The 22,887-nt window shown below is 39.0% G+C and overlaps 1 protein-coding gene and 1 non-coding gene across 2 annotated transcripts in view; both read right to left on the bottom strand.

Annotated features, from left to right (window-relative positions):
- Positions 1-1,141: 1,141 nt before the first annotated feature.
- Positions 1,142-1,274, bottom strand: LOC111825070. The gene has a single exon (XR_002828182.1). It is a non-coding gene; the product is annotated as a small nucleolar RNA SNORA51 (small nucleolar RNA).
- A 15,997-nt stretch (positions 1,275-17,271) lies between these two features.
- The window catches only part of SPP1 (secreted phosphoprotein 1), a 26,504-nt gene continuing 20,888 nt past the window's right edge, over positions 17,272-22,887 (bottom strand). Inside the window, exons 2-5 of the mRNA XM_014452112.2 lie at positions 20,533-20,613; positions 20,202-20,243; positions 18,804-19,124; positions 17,272-18,111 (exon numbers count right to left, since the gene is read on the bottom strand). Of these exons, the coding sequence (XP_014307598.1) occupies positions 17,707-18,111; positions 18,804-19,124; positions 20,202-20,243; positions 20,533-20,613 (849 nt within the window). The 3' untranslated portion in view covers positions 17,272-17,706. The remainder of the gene's footprint in view (positions 18,112-18,803; positions 19,125-20,201; positions 20,244-20,532; positions 20,614-22,887) is intronic.

Genomic DNA, 22,887 nt, shown 5'->3' with positions numbered 1-22,887 from the left:
CCACCTTCTCCCATTCGGACTCCATTCTGGTATGCCTCCGATGTGGCTGACACCATTACTAGGTGAGCACGGAACTGGCCAACCAGAACATCATGTCTGGTTGGCCTTTGTGAATGGTACTTGGGAACAGACATAAAATCTGGTTTTGTTCAATGGAAATCAGGACAGTACTTTTTTTCTGAATTGTTGGAAAAGGAAAGCTTTTCTTCCCACTAGATTTGGAGTTGTAAGGATGTAAGTCTAGACAAGCTGGCAGCCAAAACTTTGATGCTCAGGGGAAATGTGGAGCCAACAATACATATACAAAAAGCAGGGAAAATGTGCAGACTAGAAGTACACCTAAATTGAAGTAATGGTAATGCTTAGGTGACCATGCTATATAAGAACATTTTTATCATTTGTCATATCTTAGTTTTGTTAGATGCAGGTATGATATTTATTATCTGCATCTTTATCCAAGTTTAAAAATTTTTTTGAATAATGTAGGGCCAAGAACAGAGCTCTTTGGAATTCTGTGTGAGGCTTTTTCTCTACCAACTCAAATTTATTCAATAATACTACTTGGGTATAGTTGTTCAAAAACTTTGACTACAACTGTATTTTGACTAGTCCAGATTTTCCAAAAGGATATAAATTTTTTTAAATGCCATTTGATGCCAATATGAATAAACTTACAGCATCCTCAGATCTACCAGACTTTACACAATACCTGTTCAATATCCATCCAGCCAATTTTCGATATGATTATGGTGCAAAAAAAGTTGTCCATGCCTGTAAGAAGCTTGTAATTAGCTTATGAAGATAAACTACACACAGATAAAGCAATTATCCAATAAGCTCTGTATGGCATCTGGGAAGCTCCTTCTTCCCTTTCGCAATTATCCAATAAGCTCTGTATGGCATCTGGGAAGCTCCTTCTTCCCTTTCTCTCTCTCTCTCTCTCTCTCTCTCTCTCTCTCTCTCTCTCTCCCTCCCTCCCCCCTCCCTCCCTCCCTCTCCTTCCTTCCTTCCTTCCTTCCTTCCTTCCTTCCTTCCTTCCTTCCTTCCTTCCTTCCTTCCTTCCTTCTTTCTTTCTTTCTTTCTTTCTTTCTTTCTTTCTTTCTTTCTTTCTTTCTTCTTTCTTTCTTTCCCTTTTCCTTCTCAATATCTCCCCATTCACAAATACAGAACAGGCAAAGGGCCTAAGCTGAAATGTATATAGGGTGGGTTTACTCTGCCTCCTATTTCTGTGCAGTCAGTGTAAGAACACAGCTTGTGGTAAGCACCAGGAGGCCTGGGAAGGTTTTGTTGTTTAAATAAGAGTCTAGAGTCATGTCTGGAGATTCTGATTCATTGTGTATTAGGTGGAAACTAGGAGATGGAGAAAGATCAGGTTCTGATGACATCACTAAGTGAAGTTAGAGCTACCCCTGGACTTCATTAGCCAAAGAATTTACTTTTTGATGAATTTATTTTAGGTTAGGGGTTCAGTCCCTTGCAATGGAAATAGGTTTGAGTAGATGTGGATCATGTAGACTGTAAGAGTTGTGTTAGTAATAGGGTATGCATTAAAAGGTATGTGAAGACATGATTGGGCCAAGTAGACTAAGGCATACAGGGTGGCTAGCTTAGCCTCCCACTCTGGAAGGGTTAGAGATTAGAGACTTTGGAGGATGCTGAACCCTACTTTTTTTAAATATTATTAAATTTAAACTTTGAAAACTTTGATGCAAATAATATTCCAAAAGGCCTTTTAAAGATATCTTTTTAGTTGAAGGGATTGAGAAGTACAGCTTGGTAGTTACAAAATAGTCATGGGGATGTAAAGTACAGTATAGGAAATCTATACTAATAAAAGGGTAATATGCTAATTAGACCTGACATCTTCCAGACATCCTTCTGGACATCCTTCCAGACAAAGCCATGGTGGTGGGGGCCAAGGCAGAGGTGGTTAGGGGCGATTAGGCCAGCAGGGGAGAGCAGTTAGAAGAGTTAGGGGGCTCAGGCCAGGAGGGAGAGCAGTTAGGGAGCTCAGGCCAGGAGGGAGAGCAGTTAGGGAGCTCAGGCTGTCAGGGGAGAGCAATTAGGGGGATCAAGCCAGCAGGGGAGAGCAGTTAGGACAGTTAGGGGGATCAGGCCAGGAGGGAGAGCAGTTAGGGGGATCAGGCTGGCAGGCAGAGGCAGTTAGGGGTTATCAGGCAGGCAGGGGTCCTGGCTTGGAAAGGGTGCAGGCCAGGCTGAGGGTTCCCCCCTCCCACCATGCACGAAGTTTGTGCACTGGGCCTCTAGTATAATCAATAATATTGTAATAACTATGTATGATGCCAATTGGGTATTGGAAGTATTGGGGGAAACACTTCATAAAGTATATCACTGTCTAACCACTATGCTATACACCTGAAATCAATACAAAATAATATTGATTGTAAACTGTCATTGAAAAAATACAAAAATGTTCTGTTATTGCTTGAGTATTTATTAAATAGTAGAAGTTTACAATTTTGATACAGTCCAATTTGTGAACTTTTCATTTTGTATATTGTACTTTTGATGTCATATTTTAAAACCTTTGCTTCACCCAGTGCCATGAATGTTTTCTCCTATATTTGCTTCTAGAAGTTTTGTAATTTCAGGTTTTATATTTGGCATATAACCCATTTTGAGGTAATTTAGTATTTGGTGTGAGATATGGATTAAAGTTCGTTTCCTTCCTACCTTCCTCCCTCCCTCCCTCCCTCCCTCCCTCCCTCCCCCCCTCTCTCTCTCTTTCTTTCTTTCTTTCTTTCTTTCTTTCTTTCTTTCTTTCTTTCTTTCTTTCTTCCTTTCTTTCTTTCTTTCTTTCTTTCTGAATATGAATATTCAACTGTTCCAGCACCATTAGTTGACAAAACTATCCTTTCCCTATTAAATCACCCTTGCACCATTGTTGAAGCTCATTTAACCATATGTGTCTGAGTTTACTTCTGAATGCTCTGCTGTGTTTCTTTTTGATTTCTGTGTTTAATCTTTTCCAAATACCACCTGCTTTGGTTATAGTAGCTTTTCTCTCACTTTTTCTCATTGGCCACATAAGATATTTTAAATTTATAAAATGATTTAATGACTCTTTCTGGTCATTTTCTTACTTTGGTCTGACCCATAAAGGACTGTGCATGAGTTTATGAGAGCAATAGTAAGGTATGCTGGATTTCTGTCTGAATGATATTTAGAAATTATTTACAAATGTAAATTTTAGTATCAGCTGTCACTTTCTAAAATGAAGCAAACATGAAATACGATTCATCTTTGGCTCTTCTTCTGAAAGATAAGGATATTAGTAAATGTATACACTTTACAAACAAACAATTTTTAAATTTAATAACTTTTACATTGTTAAAGTCTATAAACACATTTTTCTTAAATAATAAATATAGTATTTTATGTTATATATTTAAATATATTCAATACTTATTACCAGCATTTTTAAAACATGTATTCCCCTCCCTTGAGTTCTTTCTTTTGATTCAATCCTTTTGGGATATATATATATATATATATATATATATATATATATATATATAATCTTTTTTGTGGATTTTTAAAGGACTCATTAATGCCTCATGATTCCCAGAATCTGAACAAAATTGAGAATGTCTTCTTTTGCCATAAACATAAAACAAGTGGGCTAGGCATTTGGTTTAATCTTTTTTGGCATATTCCTTTTTTTTTTTCTCTTTTGGTTTTAGGGTTCTGGAAAAGTTCCTTCACCTTCCTTCCTGTCATTAAATGTTGCTATGGAGAAATAGGAGGCCAGATTAAACACACCTTTTTTTTCTCTCAGCCTTAGCAGATGGCTTGATTTTTTTCTGCCGCCAAATTACCTGGCCAAGGAGGGTGATTTTTGTTTTTTATTTTTTACTAGAGGCCCAGTGCACAAATTCGTGCATGAGTGGGGTCCTGCTGGCCTGGCCCCAATCAGGGCGGATCAGGCACGGCCTGTCAGGAGGAGGAGACGGTGCACGGTTGGCCGGCCGGCCCTCCCTGATGGGGCCTGATCAGGGCTGGGCTGGCTGGGGGGAGGGGCAGTGGGGCCGATTGTGGCCCCAACCCACCATTGCGGGGAGGGGGGGGTGATTGGGGGTGTGGCTGGCTGTGGGGAGGGGCTGTGGGCTGTGGGCTGGCTTCCCCGCCCTCGAATGGTGTGGGGGTCCAATTGGGGGCCAGTGGTCTCAGGGAGGGGCCATGGGTGGTTGGCCAGCTGGCCCTGCCCCCTGATCAGAGTGGGGGGGCGCAATTGGGGGTGGAGCTGACTGGGGGGAGGGGCCACAGGCAGAACAGGTGGTGGGGGCATTGGGGGCAGAGCCAGCCATGGGGAGGGGCTGCAGGCAGTTGGCCAGCCAGCCCTGCCCTTGATCAGGGTGGGGAGGCTGATCTGGGGTGGGGTCAGGTAGGGGGAGGGGCTACAGGAGGTTGGCTGGCCAGCCCCACCCTCTATTGGGGGGGTGATCAGGGGCGGGGCTGCGGGCCGATTGGGGTGGTGGGGACCCATCTGGGTGTTGGGCTGGCTGGGGGGAGGAGTTGTGGGCCGATCTGGATGGGGTGGGCTGATGGGGGTGGGGGGGTTGGCCGGCCACCCTGCCCTCAATTGGGGTGGGAGAGGTCAATCAGGGTCAGGACCGGCTTGGGGGAGGGGCAGTAGGAGGCTGATCACAGTGGGCATCATAGTGACCGGTTGTTCTGGTTGTTACGGCAATCTGGTTGCTGGCTACTTATATATATAGCTTATCCTGCTGCAGGAAACAACTTTGTGCTGATCATTCTGCATACTTATTTTTTCTGGGAAATATTGTACAGGCTTAATCAGAAAATTCAATTTTTTATTTTTATTTTAGGAAAGTGTTTGAAAAATAATTTAGAAATGCTCTGTTTTATTTATTTTGGTCTCTTAATTAGGAATACCAGTTATGCATATGCTGAAGATACTGTGTTTGGTTTCTGTATTATCTCCTTCTTAATGATTTTTTCTTTTTGCCATTTTCTATTTCTGTTTTCAATAGGAGCTTTTATAAATTATGCCCTCCGTGTTACTGTATCTTTTGTGTTTTTATAGTCTCAAATGTGGCTTTTTATTTCTCTAATTATGTATTTTAAATCCTTATTTACTCCTGTGAATTCTACTAGCTCCATTTTCATTTCTCCATGGTCATATAGTATTTTAGTTGATCTTTTTCAATCTTCTTTTAAGTTAAAGTTACTTTTAAATTCTTTTTTAAAATATAATTTTATTGATTTCAGAGAGGAAGGGAGAGAGGGAGAGGCAGAAACATCAATGATGAGAGAGAATCATTGATTGACTGCCTCCTGCATGTCCTGAGGGGAATCCAACTATGACTTCCGTTCCTAGCTCAACACTCAACTACTGAGCCATGATGATTGGGTTTATGTTAAAATTAATTTTAAAGAATATCTATTCTTGGCCCTGATGGAGCAACAGGGACAGAATTACCCATTTGCTTTAAGCAAATATAAAAACCAATCCAAGTTTATGAAGAACTAGAGGCCTGCTGCATGAATTCATGCACCAGTGGGGTCCCTCTGCTGGGCCTGTGGGATCAGGACAAAATTGTCTCTCCAACATCCCCTGAGGGGTCCTGGCTTGTGAGAGGGTGCAGACCAGGCTGAGGGACCCCACTGGTGCACGATCGGGGCCAGGGAGGGACACGGGAGGTTGGCCAGCTGGGGAGGGACAGTGGGAGGGCTCCAGGGTGTGCCTGGTCCGTCTCACTCAGTCCCGATTGGCCAGACCCCAGTAGCAAGCTAACCTACCGATTGGAGTGTCCGCCTCTGGTGGTCAGTGTACATCATAGCAAGGAGTTGAGTGGCCTTAGCATATCATTAGCATATTATGCTTTGATTAGTTGAATAGATGACCAGGCACTTAACTTATTAGGCTTTTATTATATAGGGTGGTTTTCAAACATTGGCAGTGGCAAATAATTCTTTTTAAAAACTTATTTTCATAAACATATGAAAATGTTTTCATGTGTTTGCCTTCTCCCCCACCCGCCCCTTTGCCCTCCTTCCCTCTGGCCATCACCATACTGTTGCCTGTGTCTATGGGTTATGGATATATATTCTTTGGCTAATCCCTTCACCTTCTTTCATCCAGTCTTCCCGGCTCTCTCCCCTCTAACAGCTGTCAGTCTGTCCATGTATCCATGCCTCTTTCTATTCTGTTATCAGTTTATTTTTTTTTTCATTAGATTCCACAAATAAGTGAGATCATATGGTATTTGTCTTTCACCCACTGGCTTATTTCACTAGCATAACACTCGCCAGGTCCATCCATGCTGTCACAAAAGGTAAGAGTTTCTTCTTTTTTATGGCTACGTAGTATTCCATGTACCACAGCTTTTTATCAACTGACTAGAGGCCCAGGGTGCACGAAATTGTGCGTGGTTAGGGTCCCTAGGCCTAGCCAGGCCTCTGTTGCATGGCCTCTGCTGCCCTGCGACGCTACGTGAAGCTCCCTGCCCCAGGATGCTCCGAAAACCCCCAACTGTTCTGTGAGGCTCCCCCTGCTCCTCCACTGCTCCATGAAGCTTGCTGCCACCCCACGAAGCTCGCACTGGACTGGACGTTCTGCGAAACTCCCCCTTTCCCCTGCCCCGCGACTGCTCTGTGAAACTCTCCCCGCCCCACAACTGCTTTGCGAAACTCACTACTGCCTGGGTGACTGCTCCGCTAAGCTCACGGCTGCCCCGCAAAGCAGCCCGCCACCACCGCTCAATAGTCCCCAGTCCCACCCCGCTGCCAGCCCCCCCTCATGGTGAGCAGCTCGGCGGCTGGGGGAGGGGGTGGACTGAGAGGTGCTCCATGCACTTCATGGTGACCGGTCAGCCAGCACTTCATGGTGACCAGTTACCCGTTCGGTCGTGACGGGCACCTAGCTCTTTATATATATTAGGATGGGCCTTTGGGCTCTTTCCAGATCTTGGCTATTGTAAATAACACTGGAATGTATATATTCTTTTGAATTGGTGTTTAGGGATTCTTAGGATGTATTCTCAGAAGTGGGATTGCTGGGTCAAAAGGCATTTCTTGAAAGAAGAGAAGTAAACTAGATGAACCTTATGGTTTCCCCAGTAATTCCCTAGAAATGGGCTCCTCAGTGGTAGTGTAGTCCCCCTCAGTTGAGAAGACAGAGTAAGTTGAGGATTTGGGGAGGCTAATGTGGATAGAATTTGGCGTAGCAGAGAGGAGAGAACTAAATGCACAGAAAAAGAACTCCAGAGATTTCCACCAAGTTGCTCTGGAGGCTTCAGAGCCAGCATTTGAGGAACCTGCTTGAGGCAGAGGAAAGGACTACCAGACAGAAACAAGTGGGAATATTCCCGACGCTCTCTCAGAGTGGGGAATTTTTCAGGTTCTCAACATCGAAAGTAAAGAAACCTTGTATATGGGGCATTGGATAGAATACTCAGAAGGCTAATGCCTTAGTAGTTAAACCAAATTAGCTTAGTATAAAAGGTGGTCTGGTCTGTATAACTCCTGGTCAAATTTGCTTGTTCAGTATGCCATCTATTTCCTAAATGAATCCAAGTGATCTTAACTGATATGTTAAAAATTTTCACTGCTATTATGTCACAGGCCCATTTTTGTAAAGCAGTTTCAGGTTTACAATAAAAAATAAGAAATTAGCCCGGCCGACATGGTTCAGTGATTGAGTGTTCACCTATGAGCCAGGAGGTCATGGTTCAATTCCCGGTCAGGGTACATATTTGGGTTGCAGGCTCAGTCCCCAGTAGGGGGTGTGCAGAAGGCAGCCCATCAATAATTCTCTCTCATCATTGATGTTTCTAGTCCTCTCTCACTCTCCCTTCCTCTCTCTGGAATCAATAAAAATATATTTTAAAAACAAGAAGTTACAGAGAGCTCCCATATAACTCCTACACACATGCATAGCGTCCTTGATTATCAACATCCTGATCAAAGTGGTATATTTGTTATAACTGATAAACCTACATTGACACAGCATTATCAGTTAAAATCTTTGTTTTACATTAGAACTTACTCTTGGGGTTCTATATTCTAAGGGTTTGGACAAATATGTAATGACATATATCCATTATTATCCTATATAATAAAAGGCTAATAAGTAAATTGACCAAACAGTGGAACAACTGGTTGCTATGATGTGCACTGACCACCAGGGAGCAGATGCTTAACACAGGAGCTGCATTAGGTATCTTATTGTTGTTTTAATTTGCATTTTCCTGGTGACATATGATGTAGAATATCTTTCACATGCTTAGTTCCCATATGTGTATCTTCTCTGGTAAGGGGTTTGTTAAAGTCTTTGACCCATTTTTTAATTGAATTTTTTATTTTCTTACTATTAAGTTTTTAAGAGTTCCTTGTATATTTTGGATACCAGTCTTTTATCAGATGTGTCTGTTGAAATATTTTCTCCCAGTATGTAGCTTGTCTTTTTATTCTCTTGACATTGTCTTTTGCAAAGCATTTTTATTTTATTATTATTATTTAAATAATTATTTTTATTGATTTCAGAGAGGAAGAGAGAGGGAGAGAGAGAAAGAAACATCAATGATGAGAGAGAATCTCTGATTGGCTGCCTCCTGCATGCCCCCTACTGGGGATTGAGCCCACAATCCAGGCATGTGCCCTGACCAGGAATTGAACCGTGTCTTTCTGGTTCATAGATCAATGCTCACACTGGCCGGGCACAAAGGAGACATTTTTGTGTGTGTGTGTGTGAAACCCAAATTTATTTCTATTTAAAAATGCTCAAGAAACTTTAAAAAGGCCCAAAGGCCCAAAAGCACAAAGGCGTCCGTCCAGGTTTAATTTCAGATCATCCTGACTTAGCGTACTTCCGTTTCTCCTTCTGTGAGGCATCGATTTGATCCTTGTTAATGAGACACCTCGGCAATTCTAGTTGGATCGTGGTGACATCTTGTGACTCCTGGTATCTGTCATAAGTGGCCATCAGGTTATGAACGATGAGAAACGTAAGACCAGAAATAATCACGAGACATCTGCAGATTTTACTTGAATATCCTTTCTGAATTGTTCTTTGCAACCAGGCCCAGTGATCACTTTGAGTAGGGGAGATCATGATGAGTGTCACCTGCAAAGACTGGTATTAAATGCAGCTATTTCAGAAAGAAACCAGCAAACACACTTCAAGATGAAACAGCCCAAAGGAGACATTTTTAACTTTAATTAAGCCCTGCTTAAAAATTCCTTCTTTCATGGATTATACCTTTGGTGATATAGCTAAAAAGCTATCACCATATGCAAGGGCTAGGTTTTTTATTATTATCTTTTCATCAATTACTTATTGTTGTTATAATATTTGTACATAATATTTTGTTGCCCTGTTATTTGGTGCATAATGGCCCAGAATAGTTATATCATTAACAATATGGAATAAAATCTTGTTTTATTGCATGCTATTTGCTTTAATCCTATTTTTTACAGTAATTTTATAAATTCTTTAAAAATTGATCTGTATATAAATGAAGCACACAAAGCAAAGAGAAACAAAAGATGATGTAGGATTTATTATTCTTTTTTTTACAATTATATGAATCTGTCTTTACACAGAGGGACTTCATCTATTTACATTTGGGTTTTTCATAAGGTTTTATTGCAGCATGATTTATAAATACAAATTGTATATAACTAGGCATATGATGTGATTTTTTTAAAGATATATTTTTATTGATTTCAGAGGAGAAGGGAGAGGGAGAGAGAGATAGAAACATCAATGATGAGAGAGAATCATTGATCAGCTGCTTCCTGTGTGTCCCCCACTGGGGATCGAGCCCAAAACCCTGGCATGTGCCTTTGACCGGAATCGAACCCAGGACCCATTAGTCGGCAGGCCGATGCTCTAGCCACTGAGCCAAACCAGCCAGGGCTATGATATGATTTTTTAAAAAGTTGTACCATATGATGATTTAATTACACATACATTGTGAAATGATTACCACAAGCAAGTTAATATACTTTTCACCTCACATAGTCACCTTTCTTTGTGTGTGTGGTGAGAACACTTAAGATCTACTCTCTTACCAAATTTTAAGTATACAATACTGTATTATTAAGTATAACCACCATGTTGTATGTTAAGTCCTCCAGATTTATTAATATTATAACTAAATGTTTGTGCCCTTGACCAACATCTCACCATTTCTCGTACACCCCAGTCCTGGCAACCATTGTTCTACTCCCTGATGTTATGCCTAAAAAGTCATCACCATATGCAAGGTCACTTAGATTCCACATATAAGTGAGATAATACAGTATATGCCTTCTTATCTTATTTCACTTAGCATAATGTCCTCCAATTTCATCCATTTGTTCCAAATGATAGGATTTGCTTCTTTTTTATGGCTGAATTATATTCCATGATATATATCCCACATTTTCTTTATCCTTTCATCTGTTGATGGACTTAAGTTGTTTCCATAACATGGCTATTGTGAATGTGCTGCAATGAACAGGGGAGTGCAGATATCTCTTCAAGATACTGGTTTCAATATATATATATTGAAACCAGTAGGATCATATGAAAGTTCTTTTTTTAATTTTTTGAGGAAGTTTCATACTGAAAGGTTGTGCCAATTTACATTCCCACCAACACTGTATAATGCACACTATTTGTGTGTGGTGTAATATAAGGGTCCAATTACTTCTTTTGCATGTGAACATCTGGTTTTCCCAATATTATTTTTTGAAGAGACTATTCTTTCCCAATTGAGTATTCTTGGTGCCCTTGTCAAAGATTAGTTGACCATAATATACAGGGATTTATTTCTGGACTCCCAATTATGTTGCATTGTTTTATGTGTCTGTATCATACTGTTTTGATTACTATAGCTTTGTGATATAGTTTGATATCAGCAAGTGTGATGCCTCCAGATTTGTTCTTCTTTCTCAAGATTGCTTTGGCAGATATTTCCAGATGCACTCCTAAATATTTTATTGTACATCCCTTAAGAATAAGGACATTTACTTTCGTAAACATGACACAATCATCACACCTAAAAATTAACAATAATTCTACAATATCATCTAACATACTATGTACTTTCAAATGACCATAATTGTCCCAAAAATGTGTTTTATAGTTTTGTTTCTTTTTCAATCCAGGGGGAAATCAAAGTTTATGAATTATCCTTGGTTATGACTTTTTTTTGTAGGATTGACAGATTTAGAAAATAAAAATAATGGATGCTCAATTAATTTGAGCATCAGATAAGCAATGAATCATCTTTCAGTATAATATGCCCCATGCTTATACATAAAGATGATTTGTTGTTCATTTGAAATTCAACTGAGTATCCTGTATTTTATCTGGCAATCTTACTTTTTGGAAAGTTCAGACCAGTGTTATCATAGAGTAACTCAAATTCTAGGCTTGTTTGTTTTCTTACAATTTGATTCTGTTAAACATTTTCTTACAAATATATGTCACAGGTGATGTGGCACTTTTCTTATTGCATCACATTAGGAAGCTCATAGCTAGCAATCCCATTAACAAAACCAATCTCTCTAGTTCAAAGCTTCTTCCTTTGGCGTTAGTAATTTGTGGCGTGGTCTTCTGAGACCAGATAAATATCCTATTCCCAATAACCTTCCTTGCAATGATTTTAACATTCATGAGTAATTATTTCCTGAGTCAATATTACACTGTAAATTGCAAAATGATTTATCTAATTTTATTATTCCTTCTACATTTGTTATTAGCGGGCATTCATCTGTAAAGAAGATCTTTCTTTTATGCTTTCTCTTCTCTTATAGTATCACTAAATGCTCATGTAATTGAAAAAATTCAATTAGGAACAATCCATTCCTGCCATTATTCTTTTTGTTTTCCAACTATTTCATTTTGGCCAGTGGAAGTCGCCTTCAAGTCTGCTCTTTGGTCCCTTGGTTATGACCCCATTTTGGTTTTGAGAGCTTCCTTGCTTTCTATCATTAAAGAGATTTTCCAGGCTCGTTTTTTACTCATTTTGTTCATGGACAGGAATCAGCCATTTCCCCAGAGACGGTGACAGCTATCAGCTTACTGCTGTCCTGCTCAGAATCCATTGCCTCTGCCCGCTTTGCAATACTGGAGTTGGAAGTTGCAAACACGCTTCCTTTGTCAGCTGGCACCTGGCAAACTTTGACAGTAGAGGGCGCTGGAGGGACACTGCGGGGAAACAGGCTTCGGGGCTGGTGAGTGTCCTCTCTTCTAGCTCCTTGTAAGGAGCAGCTGCTGGTGATGTGTATGCAGAACACTCAGTGGTGCTCACTCTCTGGCTAGTTTTGCTGGCACCTGGCAGGCAGTTTCCTGCTCAGCAGTCAAGGCCCACGGTTTCCTGCTTGCCAGCCTCAGTCTACTGGCGCTCCTGTGGGAAGTGACCTGTTTGCCAACTTCAACCCACCCGCCATGGACCAGCTCCCACCCAGGATAACAGCAAACTTCTCTGCCATCCTCTGGGCTGCAGCTACACCCTCACTAGTGAAGTTTAAGTCTTAGCTTTGGGGAGACTTAATTCAACATCCAAATTCTTCCTTATGTGGGTACTCTGTCCAACAATACTGTTAAGGTTCCCTTTTATCTCCTCTGGTTAACTTGCTGTTTGTTAATATTTCTTCACGTTAAATTTTCCTTATTCAGATTACTGGGGCGTGTCCCCTCTTCTAAGTGAAGCCCGACTGAGAGAGTACAGGGAGTGGTCTTTGAATGGTACCACCACTCAAACATACAGTTTCTGGATTAACTGGGTCATGCCTTTGGACTTGAGCACAGTGCTGAGCCACTTGCCAATGGGAAATGGGATGTTGTATTTCCTGGCATGCAGGGAAAAGACAGTTAATGAAGCGGTTACCTGTGGTTGGTGGTGGTGAGGTGCCAATTGAAGCAAGTACATGGGGAACCCAAGGGGTCACTGCTCTTGACTAATGAGGGCTACAAGGATGGTGTTGTCTTATCTGTTCCGGCTACTATAACACAAATACCAAAAGACTGGGTGCCTTATAAATGAGAAATATTTACTTCTCATAGTTCAAGGCATCAGGAGATTAGGCGTCTGGTGAGGGCCTACTCTTTGGTTCTTAGATGGCCATCTTCTTACTGTGTCCTCCCATGGTGGAAGGGGCGCGGGAGCTCTAGGGGCCTCTCTTATAAGGACATTAATCCTATTCGTGAGCACTCCACCCTCATGATCTAATCACTTCCCCAAGGCCCCACCTCCAAATCCCCTCGCATTGGGCGTTAGACTTTAACTTATGAATTTTAGTCTATAGCAGGTGATATAGGTTGAGTCTCCTCGTAGAAAACCTTCCCCACACCCTGGTTAACTCCCTCATGTATTTGTTTAATATTTTTATGGTTCCTTTGGAGATTACTTAGATGTATGATGTGAGCTATGGATCCAATTTTATCTTTTCCTGAGTGGATGTCCAGTCACTCAGCATCATTTATTTAAAAGTCCATCTTCTCCCACGTGATCTTAAATGCCATCCAGCAATTTCCACATGTACTTGGGTCTATTTCTGAACCTATATTCTCGTTACTCTCTCTATTCATTTGCCAGTAACACAGTATTTTTTTATTTTTATTAGAGATGCTCTATAGTCTGATTTAATATTTCTTAGGGCTAGTCCTTCCTTATTGCTTGTATTTTTCAAAAATTTCCTTTATATTATTGTATGTTTATTTTTCCATATGAGCTTTAGAATTACCTTGTATAGCTCTAGGTGAAACTTTCATTTTCATTGGAATCACAATACATTTATATATTACTTGGGGAGACTTGCCATCTTTATGATGTTGAATTGTTCTATATGAGAAAAGTACAGGAGTTTTCCCACACAGTTTCTAATATAATTTTGGCACATTTTCTATTAAGTACTTTATCTTTTTTGATTTCTATGTTAAATGACATTATGACTTTTAAATGGTTATTGCTTGTATTTTTTTGTGTTTTTAGGTAACTTTCATATTATGCTACCCTATAGACCTTGTTACTTGTTATTTTTAGTACTGATACTTTGTTTTCTAGGTGTAGTATTATATAATCTACATAATATAATTTAATTCTTTCTCAGTTCTCATATATGTAAATAGTTATGATTTGTCTTGTCCTTGAGTTTAATGGGAATTCCTTTAAAGTTTCTCCATTAAATATGATGCTGGTTTACAAGCTGAGATATAAAATATTTCATCATGCTAAGGAAGAATCCTTTAATTTTCATTTTATTTTTATGAATTTAAGAATACACATCCCTCTTATGTTTGTGCCTTTGCCACCAGGAAGACATGCCCTGGGTAGTTAGTCCCAGTTAGAGAGACATATGGAGCAGACCTGAATCCATCCTGCAGTCTAAAGCACAGCCACCTCTGCTACCCATAGACTAATGAGTGATAAAAAGAAAAATATTTGATGTTATAATCCACTGAGATATTGGGAATGTTTGTTACTCATTTTCACAGTAATAGCTGACTTACACAAAGTCCTTTTTAATAATCTGTAGACCTAATCAAAGGACATCTTTCTCCTTAATCTAACTATATGGTGAATTATAGGAGTAAATTTACTAATATTAAAGCATCATTGTCTAAGAATACTCCTCCCACCTTGGTTATTATGCATTTTTAAAAAAATAGATTTTTATTGATTTCAGAGAGGAATGGAGAGGGAAACATGGATGGGCTGCATCCTGTACACCCCCTACTGGGGGTTGAGAGGGAAACCTGGGGATTTGCCCTGACCGAGAGTTGAACCATGCCCACCTGGTTCATGGGTTGATGTTCAACCACTGTGCCACACTGGCCAGGCTATTCGGTACTTATTTATTGCTAGTCATGAGTGAGAATGCTTTGTAGTATTTTGTGTGTGTTTGCAATATTCACCAGGTTTTAGTGTCAAAGTTTCACTTGTTTCATGAAGATCATTTGACAGTTTTCCCTTTCTGCTACAATTTAAATGGTATTGGGATTATCTGGTCATTGAAAGTTTGCTAGAATTCCCTTGTAAAATCATTTGAGTCTAGTTTTTATAGTTAGTTTTATAAATCATATTTTATCTTTCCTCTACAGAAATATATCTACGCTTTCATGTGTGGCAAGGTCAATTTTGGTAAATTGTATTTTTTAGAAAATAATTCAATTTGTTTAGATTTTTCATGTTTTGTATTGTGCAAAGTAGTCTCTTTTAATTTTTATTGTATTGAAAGAATATTTGTATTGATTTCAGAGAGGCAGGGAGAGAGATAGAAACATCAATGATTAGAGAGACTCATTGATTGGCTGCCTTCTGCATGCCCCACACTGGAGATTGAGCCCATAACCTAGTTGTATGCCCTTACTGGGAGTTGAACTGTGACCTCCTGGTACATAGGTTGACACTCAACCACTGAGCTCTGTTGGCCAGGCTCAATTTTTAAAATTTCCTGTTTCATTGGGTATCTCCTGCTGGGGTCCAGCCCCAGTGGTCCAGGGGTTCCCAAAGGTGTGGACGGAGTCGGCGAAGAATGATTTACACGGAGACAGCGTTCAGAACTCTCTAGCTTTCCTTAGTCTCCGTGGATCTTCCCTGTGCCTGGCTGAGGCCACAGAGAAAGATCCCAAGGCAAGCTGAGCCTTTATTTTATAGTGAGAGGTAAACAAGGTAGTGGTTTCCATAGTTACACAGTTCTTGTGAGTTTCACTTGTTTTGGCTACTTCCTGCACTTCCCTCAGCCCATTAGCTTCCCAGATAAGATCTAGAGAGCCTCATAAGGTCAAGCCTAATTATGCTAAGAGGACTGTGCCCTCTAAGCTGGGAATTGTTTGTGACTTTACCAACAGGTCAGTCCGAGGCTTAACCCTGTATCAGCTCCCCACAATCTCCTTGTTTTTTATATTTGTGATTTCTGCCTTTCTCCTTTTATTGGATTAGGTAGTGGCTTATCTATTTTGTTGATTTCTTTTTAAAGAATCAGCGTTTTGATTTATTAATTTCTACTGTTTCTTGTTTTTCTGTTCTCTACCTCATTCTTTTTGTTTTCAACTTTATTTTTCTTTTCGTATAGGTTTGCTATACTTCATTGGCTTTTTCTGCTTTTTAAGATGGGAGCTTAATGTATTGATTTTTATTCTTTTTGTTGTTGTTGCTGCTGCTGCAAGAATTAAGGAGCCAAAACCAGTTTGGCTCAGTGGATAGAGCGTCGGCCTGCGGACTGAGAGGTCCCAGGTTCGATTCCGGTCAAGGGCATGTACCTGGGTTGCGGGCACATACCCAGTAGGAGATGTGCAGGAGGCAGCTGATTGATGTTTCTCTCTCATCAATGTTTCTGACTCTCTATCTCTCTCCCTTCCTCTCTGTAAAAAATCAATAAAATATATTTTTAAAAAAAGAATTAAGGCTATGGATTTTCTGTGATCACTCTATTGATTTTATGTTTCCATTATGATTCTTTTTTTTTTTTTTAGAAATTTAAATTCACCCCTTTTTTCCTGAGAATTGGTTAATAGAAAAATTTTAAAGTTCCAAATGGAATTTCTAGTTTTAGAAAAAGCAGAGGGTAAAACAGGGACATAAAGATGCTTGCTCCACTTTAGGTTTGCAAAACTTTTCATTTTGAATGAAATTGAGAAATTTGATTTTTACCTGAAACTGCATTAAAAGTTTTTCCATTGCAAGGCACTATTTTCTATGAGTGATCAGAATAGCTATGGAACCTACTCAAGTTTCCAACCAAGGACACAAAAACAATAGATTTAATGAGCAAATTAATGGAGTGATGAGAAACAATAAAATTCATGTGTAATTGCATCTAGGAATTTTGTTAGCTTTTATTTAATTAATTAATGTATTATTTATTTATTTATTTATTTATTTATATATTTAAAAAAATCTTTATTGTTGAAAGTATTATATACGTCCCCTCTTTTCCCCCATTGGCCCTCTCCAGCCCGCCCCTGCCCCTGCCCCCCCCACCCCAGTGGGCTTTTGTTAGCTTTTATATCAGCTTTGTAAAAATTAAAAAAATTCTGCTTTTACTCAGTGGAAGCAGCTTAAAGAGCCCTGCCTGGTTGGAAGATTTCTGGCTGAATATCCATCCCCACTTGACACCTGTTTCCTTGGGTAGGAACTTAGCTCAATCCAGAACCTGTACAGTTGATGCAGCGGTTCCTAGATTGCTCTCTACCAAGGCCAGCACATTCATTAAAATGGTTACATCTGTTAATTGTTGAGCAACTGTGGGAAAGCAAATACAGGGAGAGCAACTGACATCACCAAACTCTCATTACATTCGAGATAAAAGATTTATTCATGTAAACAAAAATAATCACAACAAAATGTACACTAATTTGAAAAACAAACAATTATAGTGACTAAATTTTATGTTCTCTTATAATTGTGTAAAAGTATTTTGTTTACTTCTGCAAAAAGCATGTTGTTTGCTTCTACATAAATTTCTATTTGTAAAAGAATAGCAAACATTAAAATACAGTGTTAATTTGCATTACCTATATGGAGAGAACATCGAAGCTTTTAGTTTACAAAGTTGTTACATGAAGCCACACACTAAACTATTGATTAAAAACATTATCTATTCCAGATTCACGTACATATACATTCACCACCTAAGCTGAGAAATAAGCATTTCATATTGTCTCCCACCTCGTTATAATGTATTTTTCCCTTTTAACTAAAAGCAGAAAATTGTATTTTTCTTTTTTTAATTGACCTCAGATGATGCACTCTCTAATTCATGAGAAATGCGAAATTTGAGATGTTTATCTTGTTCCTCACTCTGAGGGGCTGATGCCAGTTTGTCTTCATGGCTCTGCAATTCTCGGCTGTGGAACTCATGGCTGACTCTGGAATTTTCCTGACTATCAATCCCAACAGAATGCTCATTGCTTGCATCCATTGCCTTCAGCTTATATTCTTTGGCAGCCTCGTGGCTGTGGGTTTCCACACTGTGGTCATCCAGCTGACTTGTTTCCTGGCTGTCCTTCCCACGGCTGTCCCAATCAGAAGCCACGGGCAGGCCCTGGGCAACCAGGATGGCCCTGTGTGCATCATCCATCTCATCGCTTTCCATGTGTGACGTCAGGTCTTCCTCTGTAGCATCAGGATACTGAACCACAGGACAAATGGAAGAAGAATTAAATGACAGCCAGGAATAGGCACATTGTAATTCTTTCCTGCTCTCAAACTTTTAGGCCAATGAAAACTGTCTAAATTTGGCTGAAGTAAAAAAATAATACTAGCATGTTACTTTATATTTCACCAAGCCCTTTCATGTGTCATCTCCTTTGACGTAATAGTTGCATCAATGATATATGTGATGAAACCTATGAGGTAAGTCTCCTTATCTCTGTTTTACATAAAGAAACGTGAATTAAAAGTTAAAAAATAAAGCAAATGATGGCTATGTGTCAAATCCAGATCTTTTGACTAAAGATTCAGTGTAATTTGCAACTCTCCCATTCCTCTTAGATATTTAACTTCAAAATGTGACCATTGTATTGTACAAGTAATTGCTGTTTTTCAGTCTCCTTTTAATCTAAAAAAAAAAGTGAATAGGATAAATGCCTTACTGCCAGAATTTGGTGGAAAATAGCATTGTGATTGAGGGACAAAATTAGAGAGGAATTATGTGGACTTAAAAAAAACAACACCAAGGGAAAAAGTCTCATATTCAATGGTCATAAAGTAATAATAATGCTGAATGAATGAATGCATGAATGAATAAGTGAATATGCAGACTCTGGTTCATAGAATTGGGCGCTAATCATAACCATTAGATATGTCTGTTAAAGGGCTTACCTGGACGACAGATCTGTGTAACTTCTTCGATTTTAACCTCAGTCCATAAGCCACACTATCACCTCGGCCATCATTTGTGTCTATTGTGGGGACAGCTGGAGTGGCAAAAGGGGTTCCAGGAAAGTCAGTGGGGAAATCAGTGACCAGTTCATCAGACTCGTCAGAATGGTGAGACTCGTCAGAATTGTCAGGGTCATCAGTACGATCATCGTCATCTGAGTCATTTGAGTCGATGGAGTCTTGGCTGTCCACACGATCTTCGTCGTCATCACCCACATCATCTGTGTGGTCCTGGCTTTCATTGGACTTACTTGGGAGAGTCTAAAAGTCAAGATGGCCAGAAAAATTAGTGTAAATGTTTTAATTTTCCCTTAGCCTTTACAGTGCATTATACTTTTATTGTCTTTCTTTTATTTAGTTTTAGGATCTCTGCATCCACAACAATGCACTCAATGGCTTTTAAGAGCTAGAGTGAGCACCTTTCAATTTCTTTTTTAACATAAGGATAAATGGAATCATAATTAAAGTATTTTTCTTGATTTCCCATAAAAATTACTTTTCTAGATATTTTCAAGTAAGATATATGAGTAGAATATTTATATTGATAACGTTGTTTTTTCTGGTTCACATTAGACATTATTTAATAGGCCAAATTCAATAATGCAATAAATACAGATACATGATTGTGAGATTATTTTTTTGTATTAGAAATGAGAATTCTCGGGAGATCAGAGCATCATCATGCCGCAAAACCTAAAACTACCTCCCTATTAACATGGATCATCAAAAAGTGACTGTTATGCATGTGTATAAAGTACAGCTCAGATCTGTCCATTGAATTAGCCAGTTAATGTCTATTAAACTTCCAATTAGCAAATATACTGGGTCATTTATCTAACTTTTCTTGCTAGCAAATCTTAGCATATTCAAACAGAATTTTAAGGGAAACAAACTTTTTTCTTTGCTTAGCAAATATATTGCTAGTCCTAATAAAAAGTCCTCATTAACAGCCCTATAATAGTTATCATATAAACCATTATGTTAGGAACAGAAATGTTCCTAGAGGCAAAATCTTGGGTTTATAGTTATTTATTAGATGTGTGTCAGATATTAAATAAGACATCTATAAAATACCTTAAATCAATTGCAAGAGGTTTAGCATTTCAAATAACAGACATTAGTAAACATTTCCTGCCACACTAAACTTATCAGAAAAAATCTGGTATTTCTGGCATTTAGTAAATACATATTTTCTTCTGGTGTTAGGCTGGCAGTTTACTGGAAAATTTGTTAATGGAATTTTGTTAGAACAAAACTCAGGAAATGTCATTAGGAGAAAGAGTGGCTTCTTTGTCTCTCCATGGCATGGTCGGCCTCTGCTTCAAAGTGAGAACTCACCTCTTGTTTGAAGTCATCAGTTTCTTCAGAGGATACCGTATTCTGAAGAAGGAAAGGCATATCAGTATATAGCACACATGCTTAACCTTTTTATTCTAAAGTTAGCTCTTTCCATCCAAAGCAGGTCTTATTTTTCAGCCTTGTTGGTGAATGACTTAAAGGGGAAAGAGTCAACATGTCAGATTAGTTGATGTCCTAGAATTGCATTTGCTAACAGGCATGAGGATCTACTTAACCAGCCCAGTGGTCTGGTTGGTGGCTATATATTTGTTGTTGTTGTTCTTTAATTGCAAGATACATCACTTTTGAAAATAATTAAAATTAGAAATACCTGTGGTGCTAAGAGACTCTGCTTCTGAGAAGGGTCAGGCTTTAGCCATGTGGCTACAGCATCTGGGTGTTTGTTGTAAAGCTACAAAAAAAAGTTGCATATTTGTCATTATTTTAAAAAAAAGAAACATAAAGACCTCTAAGTGATATGCTTAAAAAGCAACTATACTTCACCAATACTGATGGATAAGAGTAATATGCATATATATATTCAACCAGAGCCTTAGACACCCATTTTCTAACCTATTTTTTCTTTCAGATTCACTTAATAAACTCTTACATAGCACTTACTGTGGGCCAGGCACCCTTCCAAAGTGTTTACATGTTTTCATTCATTTAATCCTCTCAACCCCCTATGAGATTGATATCATTCTTGTTTCCATGTTGCAGATCAGGAGAAATTAAGCCGCAGTGAAGTTAAAAGTCAAGGTTCAAATCCATCACACTGGCTCTCCACACTGATCTTAACACTGTGCTTCCCTGTTCTATGTTTTCTAGCTGAAATTTCCTCTCAGATAAAGTACAACTAAAACAGAGGTGCCCTTAATGAGCACTGATCTTCTAGGTCTCCTCTACTATGTGGCTATTTAAATTTAATTAAAATTAAATGAAAATTTCAGTTTCTCAGTTGCACTAGCTACAGTTTAAATGCTTAATAGCCTCATGAGTCTAGTGGCTATCTTAGTGGAGGGTGAGGAAAAAAATATTAACATCATCTCACCAAAGTTCTATTGCTCTAGGGTGCCAAAGACATGAATGGAATGTCCTCTGCTTTTTAGCCAAGTTATTTATTTGGACAATGATGATGATATGCTAGTACAGAGGAGTGGAAATTGCTCTGAATGCATGTCATCGGATGGGCTGTATTACCTGTGGAAGTCAATGAGAACGAGAACCCTGAGGTTCCACAGAGTTCTTTCTGCAGCCACCAAGGGGGTTGGGGGTTTGTGGGGAGGAGAGAAGGGAGGAAACCAGTCATCACTTTGCACTTCTCCATGGCTGGCTGTAGCCAGAGCAGCTTCAGGTTGGGCTTCTATGAAAGTATTGCTTTAAAAAGGTACGAAAAACTACTGGTCTAGATGAGTTCAAAGTTTCCCTCATTCTTTAAAAAATGTATTTATGTAAGTATTATATAGAAATATGTTATACTATATATTTTACAAATATGTCTATTTCCTGATGATACATGTAATACAGGTTTAGGGAGAATGTATTTGTAGGTTAAATTTATAATTTATAAAAGTAATATGAAGAAAATAAAGCTAAGCAAAATAGACTAAAATCCACCCAGTAGTCGTAACCCTCACAGATACCCAGTGTTCATCTTCACAGGTGAGTCCCTACAGACTCCATATTTCCTACTAGGTCTCGTGTCTAGGATGCTAATAGGTTGAGCTCTTCACTCATCTCCTAAATATCATTTAATAACTTATACTGCCATGGCTTCATGTGTCATATATATTTTTTATTAAAAAGACATTATTTTTTTTGCTTCAATAGTGTGACCTCTCTCTTCTCTGAAAATGTTAATTTTTCTGGCTTATTGTTTAATTCAAACAATACTTGTGTTCTTAAATCACTTGGAAAACAGACACACCTACGCACACATACTTGCGCACTCAACCACATGCAACAATACCTCTCTTAGTGTCTTCATTAAGCAATCTAATTACAGTGACTCCAGGAAACTCTATATTGGCCTTAATTCTGTTCGTCTGAATCGAACCCTGTGTCTTTTTGTCCAGGCTCCTTGGGACAATGCCCATTTGTTGTTTGCCTGGCACAGTTTCACCTATTGTGGAGGGGCAGGTACCTCTATGGCACTGGTCAAATAATTATAATAAAGAGTTTGATTTGGTCTTATGCTTGGTTAGAGAACTGTGATCTAAAGTCAGCTGACAAGAATAATGGATACACCCCTCACCTGCTCTCTCTCCCAGAAAAAAAGAAAAAAAAAGAAAAGAATAATGGATACAAATAACATAAATAGACTTTCTTTTTATAATGGGCTTTTTGGCAAATATCTTAGGACATACTGTGAATATTGCAGTTATGTAAACTGTCCAATACGTGAGGCCCATTTTAAATTACGTCTTCCACTAAGTTAAAAAAAGGGTGGGATTTTCTACTTCTAGAACAGTATGTTGACTTGTGGAAAAAAAAGTCATGCAACTTCAGAGAACTAATTTTACATAAGTAATAATGGCATAGAACATTATTTTAGTACACAAAAAATCTAGTTCAGTGTGTGGAACATATATTTGTTAAAAATTATGCTGTGCTTAGCACTAGCCTAAGTTGACAGGCAGTCACATTTCTTATAAATTAAAAGTCTTGACTCTGATAATAAGTAAAA

This window comes from Myotis lucifugus, unplaced genomic scaffold (assembly GCF_000147115.1).
Source record: "Myotis lucifugus unplaced genomic scaffold, Myoluc2.0 scaffold_12, whole genome shotgun sequence".
Taxonomy (NCBI): Eukaryota; Metazoa; Chordata; class Mammalia; order Chiroptera; family Vespertilionidae; genus Myotis; species Myotis lucifugus.
Note: the sequence above shows the minus strand (reverse complement) of the source record. Positions and strands in the feature narration are given on the sequence as shown.